At 53.8% G+C, this 6,000-nt stretch overlaps 1 protein-coding gene across 1 annotated transcript; it reads left to right on the top strand.

Moving 5' to 3' along the window:
• Window positions 1–2,512: 2,512 nt before the first annotated feature.
• On the top strand, window positions 2,513–5,577 carry DICSQDRAFT_139799 (uncharacterized protein). Its single transcript, XM_007369156.1, has 4 exons — window positions 2,513–2,559; window positions 2,619–4,119; window positions 4,172–4,341; window positions 4,398–5,577. The coding sequence occupies exons 2-4, from the start codon at window positions 2,811–2,813 to the stop codon at window positions 5,388–5,390; spliced, it is 2,472 nt and encodes an 823-aa protein (XP_007369218.1). The 5' UTR covers window positions 2,513–2,559; window positions 2,619–2,810; the 3' UTR covers window positions 5,391–5,577.
• Window positions 5,578–6,000: the final 423 nt, after the last annotated feature.

Below are 6,000 nucleotides of genomic sequence, written 5' to 3'. Positions count from 1 at the left end.
GTCTGAATAGTAGCTCTAATGTAGATGTCATCTCTGCTAACACTTGCTAATATAGATGAGATTATCTGAATAGTGATAATTAGTGTCAATTCGCAAAGGCTGTTTTTCCAGATGCTTCCGGACTCTTCTGGTACTGTCTAGGACAATCCGTACTACTCCAGAACGGTCTAGACAGGTCTATGCCTTACTCATCTCTTACTCATCCTATGGTGCGATATGTCGCAATTCTTTCACCATCGTATTATTCATCGCACTATGGTACATGTGACTAACCACTCTTTGATTAGTCATGGACACTTCTCTGTAGTATATAAGGACTTCAGATTGCGTCCTCCCTCTTCAGTCTTTCCTTACTGACTGAAGAGTGAGTACTTCGTTACATCTATCTCTAACTTGTAGTTACTTACTTAACCTTTGTAGTCTTGCCTCGACTCTAGGTACAGTTCGTTGCTGCAATATAGTCTTTCCTTACTGACTGAAGATCTTGCCTCGACTCTAGTCGGATCTAATCTTTGTCTTCACAGCCCCGAGTTTATCAGGAATGTAATGGGAATCTGCTAAGAATGCGCTCATCCTGTCCATGTTCCCCTCCTTCCATAATCTGACGCTTCACGCTGTGTCGCGATGAGCGATTAAGGTTTAATGCGTGCAATGTCTATGCCCATCCAGCCCATCCAGCCCAGCCATGCTCGTCGTTGCAGTCATGCGTCCCCATTACTGCACATTGCGCGTTCCCCACTGCCAAGCCCCTCACCGCTGTCTGGTTTGTCCCCGTTCATATCATTACGCACGTTTGCGATTCCCTCGATGGCCTACCTTCCGCCGCTTACCCTCCACGTATGCACGTCAATGATAGCTGGCGATATAATCCTGTAGACCTCGCTCCCGTACCTTGCTGTCGAGCTGTTGTTCTCCTTACCGTATGCCGTGTGCTATATTGTCTTAGTTGATATCCTCTTCACTGTTTGTGCCCTCTTCACTGTTTGTGCCCTCTTCACTGTTTGTGCCCCCATCTTTGTATGTTGCACCATTGTCTGATCTTCATCTATTCATCTAAAATGTTGCCCCGCTCTCTAGCACGCTATTGTCGCTCTTCATCTCTCTTTCAACTCTGGACCTCTGTGATGCGCGCCTGTGCGTGTAGGCATCTTAGGTGGTTCGGTGAGCATAGTCTGAGTACGCGTCCAGGTTCCGGCGCAAAGCTCTTCCCGATAGTATCCTGTATTTTTCTGGCGTTGTAAGACCTGGGTTGCAAGTTGGATGGGGTTCACGTGCCGATGGACATGACGAACGATGACCCAGAGGGTGCAGATTCCTCGGCGATCTGACGCACGGCATACGACGTAACACATGGGTGATAGCCCTTTGACCAGAATACCAAAAATATTTTGTACGTAGTTTATGATGCCTTGCGCCTTCCTCTGCTAGAGAACCTACTTTGTGAGGAACTACGCAGCGGAAGGAGCGCTTGTGGTTAGGAGCCCCGGGTCGAAACTACCAGAACATAGAATCGAAGGGGGAAAATAAGCAACACGCTATTCACATGATATCTCTTGCGCTGTCCTGGTCCGATCGTATGTCATGGCCGAACGCTTAACGGTGACGAGTGTCCTGGTCGAGCGGCGTCGGCACATTAATGGGCGTCTAATGCTGCGACATGCCTAATTTGGACAAGAGTGTTCAACTCAGACGCAACGTGCCGATGGGCACAAACAGCCGAGTGCCACCACCTCCTTTGTCATTGGACATTCTGCGCAAGTATCTTTGTCTTGCTCTGCATCATCGTAAGGCTATCAGTACCTGCCACAGCTGCGGATCAGTGACTGACTCATTGCACACACCAGGCGATCGAGTCGTGGTTGGCCCAAGCTCACGCACTGGCAGTGCCGCTCAGCTTCGCACTCGACTCATTTTGCCCGATAAGAACTACGCGAACTACCGTTTCCCAATTAGTCGCACAAAAACCCCTCGGAGTTTGGAATCTGTGCTCGATCATATAAAACACTCGAGCACCCTTAGCCGTAAGTTCAACCTCTGACCTGATCCATCTCCTCGTTCAACATGTCTGACATCAACCATCCCGCCGTCTCTGCACACAGTGCCGATCATCCACCCTCTGTGCCAAGCGGATACTTGGCCCCTATAGCCAACGACGCTGCCGTTGCTGGAGCTGCCACCGCCGCCAACGATTCAACAACCAGCGGCGTAACCACCGACAACCCCGCCGTTGGTACTTCCAACGGCCCAGCACAAGGATCTCCCGACGCAACCACTACCGAGCCGCCGCCCACTGCTCAACCTCCACTCAACCCTCGTCCGTCGTTCATTCGCTACTGCCCATCGGCGACGAACCGCGACGCGTACACAAAGAAGACCGGCAAGGAGCTCGCATCTCTTCTCATCGACGAGACAGGTATGGGAACGCGCTTCCACCTCCTCAGCAACGAACTGTTCTCTGCCCTGGTTCCCGGGGCTCCCCCCACGGAGGTTGAGCGGAGGAAGTTCAAGTCGCCCAGACTCAGGAAGGACATGCTCGAGAAGAAGATCTACCCGCAACTGGTGAGTGTCCACTTATCCTTGCTTTCTCGCGTAAATGACTGACTATGGACGGCGTCCAGGGTAAGGTCATCCAGTCCGTACTAGACGCGGCTGAATGCAAGGACCTGAAGTTCCTGGACACCGCGAACCACAAGGCAAAGGATGGGAATAGCGGGAGAAAGGACACGTTTAACGACGCAGGTATCTATCTGAACACGCCACTGGCGCAGGAGGCGACGACGTTTACGACGGAGCATTGGAAGAAGAGCAAGATGAGCGAGAAGGAGCTGGAGACCCGGCAGTTGGGGCTGCGGTCATGGCACTGGATGGACGTCCCCATCGAAGTGAAGGGGAAGGAGGAGGGATCCGCGTTCTACTTCAGGTCGAAGCCAAAAGGGGTGTGGCCAGAGGGCGAGATGCACGAGGAGGCCGACGACGGCGAGGACGTTGAGGAGGGTAGTGAGGTGGAAGACGAAGATGCTGACGAGTCTGGGGAAGAAGAAGCAGATGAACAGCACGGAGCTCAGTACGGCATCGACAAACGAGAGGAGCAAGAAGACTCCCAGGCGAAATCCACCGACGCGCCTGAGCCAGAGACCGTGAAGAAGCACGTTCCGCCGTTCATCAAGCTGTCCGATAAAGGCGAGAAAGCCCTGGGTCAGTTCATCGAGTACATTCTCAACGTATTCAAGTACCAGCACCGCACCTTCTGCTACGCCGTCTACGTGTGCTACGACATGGCCCGCCTCCTCTTCTTCGACCGGTCTGGTGCCTACGTCTCGGAGCCGTTCAGCTGGAGGAAGCCGACGTCGCTTCTCCACGAGTTCGTCTGGAAGCTTGCGAAGCTCGCGAAGGCGGGATTGAAAGAATCGATGGGGCGTGACACTACGGCCAAGCTAATGGACGAAGAGACACGGAGGAGGTTCCTCGACGAGGCAACCAACGCGGAACTGCCCTCTCACGTCCGGAAGGGTCTCGAGAAGGCGGCGGAGGGGAACTGTCCATTATACGAGCTCGAGATTGAGTATACGCCTCCGTCGCTCGAGGAGTGGTTCCCCGGCGAACCATTACCTGATGATCCACATCCCTCACCATCTGCACCCCCCGCCCCCTCTTCTTCGACAAGCTCCGCCTCCCCGTCCTCCAGCAAGAGCAAAGCTGATCCTCCGGTCCGCAAGTTCATCGTTGGCCGCCCACACTTTTCCGCGGACGCCCTCGTCGGTCGGTGCACGAAGGGCTTCATGGCCTTCGACGTGACCAATCGGAAGAAGTGGGTCCCTTGCTTCGTGAAGGACTCTTGGCGTCCGTATGTTCCAGGTCGCACACGGCCGGAACACTTGGTCTACGAGCGGCTTCAACGGAAGGGCGTGAAGCCTGAGGATGGGATCGCGACGTTGATCTGCGGCGGCGACGTCGGGGGCAGTAATGCTCAGTGCACTGAGGTTCAAAAGGATCTGCCCTCCAAGAACAGACCGGTTCCCCGCCGTCATTATCGGATTGCTATTGCGGAGATCTGTTTGCCCGTCTCGGAGTTCGAGAGTTTCGGGGAGCTCGCCGGGTTCGTTGCAGACGCTCTCACAGGTATGGATTTTGCCCGGATGGTGTCATTCTGAATTGACTGTGGTGTTTGTAGCTCATTGCAAGGCGTGGGACCTCGCGGGGGTCATTCATCGTGACATCAGCGTGGGCAACATCATGATCCGCGTTGAAGAGAACGGGGAGAGGTTCGGCATCCTGATCGACTGGGATCTGTCCAGACTGCAGTGCGAGCTTGGACAAGGTGCAGTGGAGCCCGACAGGACGGTATGTCCATCGACTATCTCCTGATCTACTATCTCTCATCACTGCGATGTCTATAGGGAACTTGGCAATTCCGGTCAGCCATGTCTCTCAAATACCCAAGGAAGCCTTATCGTCGGTCGGATGACATCGAGTCCTTCATCCACTGCTACATCTATCTCGTCCTTCGCTACCACCCCACAAACATTGGACTTCGGGAGAAGATCGAGACCCTCTTCGAAGGTTGCTTCATAGTTGGTGGCGTGCAGATTGGCGGGGATGCCAAACATGCAATGCTCCGCAGCGGTTCGGTAGGCTTCCAGCTCACGGCGAATCCCCATCTCCAGGCACTTCTAGATGAAATTGTGCTCTGTTGCAAGTGGGCCTACGACGTGATTGATGACCACGAGATGGATCGTTTATACGGCCCTATCGACGTCGTCGCTCAATCACAACCTCCCGCACAGCCACACGCTCCGACAAAGGTTGCCCATGCGCCTCGGAGGCGTCGATTTGGATTTGCCAGCGACCAACTGCAACTCGCCGTCAATCGCCTAGCAGCCCGTGTCAATATGGGGAGCTCGAGGCCGCCAGATTCTCGTGCAGAACCGTTCCAGATGGGGTCGTTCCTGTCCGACCCCAACGAATTGATCCAGTTACTTTACGCACACTCCGAGACATCAATCGACTTCGCCGACAAGGCTCCCGACCAGTTCTCCATTAGGCAGCATCAGGATGTCTACCGAGCACCAGACCCTCCGGCCTTGCGCGGTATCGGTAAGATGTCTACTGGTGGAACCGCCCTCTCGGATCGCACGTCCCAGGACATTCGTATCGCCTTGTCTCATGAAAAGGTCACGACGGCTCGTCGACTGGATATTGTCGGCATCCCATCGTCCTCCAGCTCATCGAAGAAACGAGCGCACGTCGAAGATCTGACGGACAACCTGGCAGACGACGAAGAAGATGATGACGAAGAAGGTGGTTCTTCCGCTGTACGTCGTAGCAAGCGTATCAAGGCCGCTAAGGGGAAAGCGCCCTCAGTACAAAGCGGCACGGCCAAACGTCGCTGATCCTGCCTTCGGCCTCTCGTGCTGTCGAGTGGGACCGTCGTTCTCCGCTTTATCATCTCCTTGTCTTCTATTGGTCTCAATTTCTGTCCGCCATCTCGCTATTTCATCCGTCTTCCATCCGATTCTGTATTGTGTATCGTTTAGTTTCACCATGTTTCACTATCTATTAGAATACACACCATAATGTCGGGAATGTTCAGATGTCTTGTATGAGGCTGTCTAGAACTTCGCAATAGATCCTTGAACGATAACGGCCCGATGCATGCTAACAATATGTGGCATTGAATGTAGTGGTACGTGTACGTGTGGTGGTATGGAATGCGACGCAAATTGTCGACTGTGTGATATGCCATGGATGGGAGAGGTAAAGTACACGAGAAGAAAATCACGAACGATGGAACACTTGGCATGAGCGAACACACCAAAGACGATGCATATCCATCCATTCAGGGTCATGACACATCCGGTGCACCGTCCGATTCCAGCACCAGCGCAGATGAGTGCAGGCGCAGGCCCGAATGCGGAGCGGGATACTGTCCGTTGGGTGTCATTCATAGTCGAGCCAGACTTCAGGACGAAGCAGGATTCCATATGGGAAGGGGAGAGCGGC

The sequence above is a fragment of the Dichomitus squalens genome (genome assembly GCF_000275845.1).
Source record: "Dichomitus squalens LYAD-421 SS1 unplaced genomic scaffold DICSQscaffold_44, whole genome shotgun sequence".
Classification (NCBI taxonomy): domain Eukaryota; kingdom Fungi; phylum Basidiomycota; class Agaricomycetes; order Polyporales; family Polyporaceae; genus Dichomitus; species Dichomitus squalens.
Note: the sequence above shows the minus strand (reverse complement) of the source record. Positions and strands in the feature narration are given on the sequence as shown.

Bases quoted from the DNA above. Each gene is read 5' to 3' on its own strand.
- DICSQDRAFT_139799 (XM_007369156.1), top strand. From the start codon at position 2,811: ATGAGCGAGAAGGAGCTGGAGACCCGGCAGTTGGGGCTGCGGTCATGG. The intron at 4,120-4,171 runs GTATGGATTTTG...TGGTGTTTGTAG, and splicing joins CGTTGCAGACGCTCTCACAG to CTCATTGCAAGGCGTGGGAC. The intron at 4,342-4,397 runs GTATGTCCATCG...CGATGTCTATAG, and splicing joins CAGTGGAGCCCGACAGGACG to GGAACTTGGCAATTCCGGTC.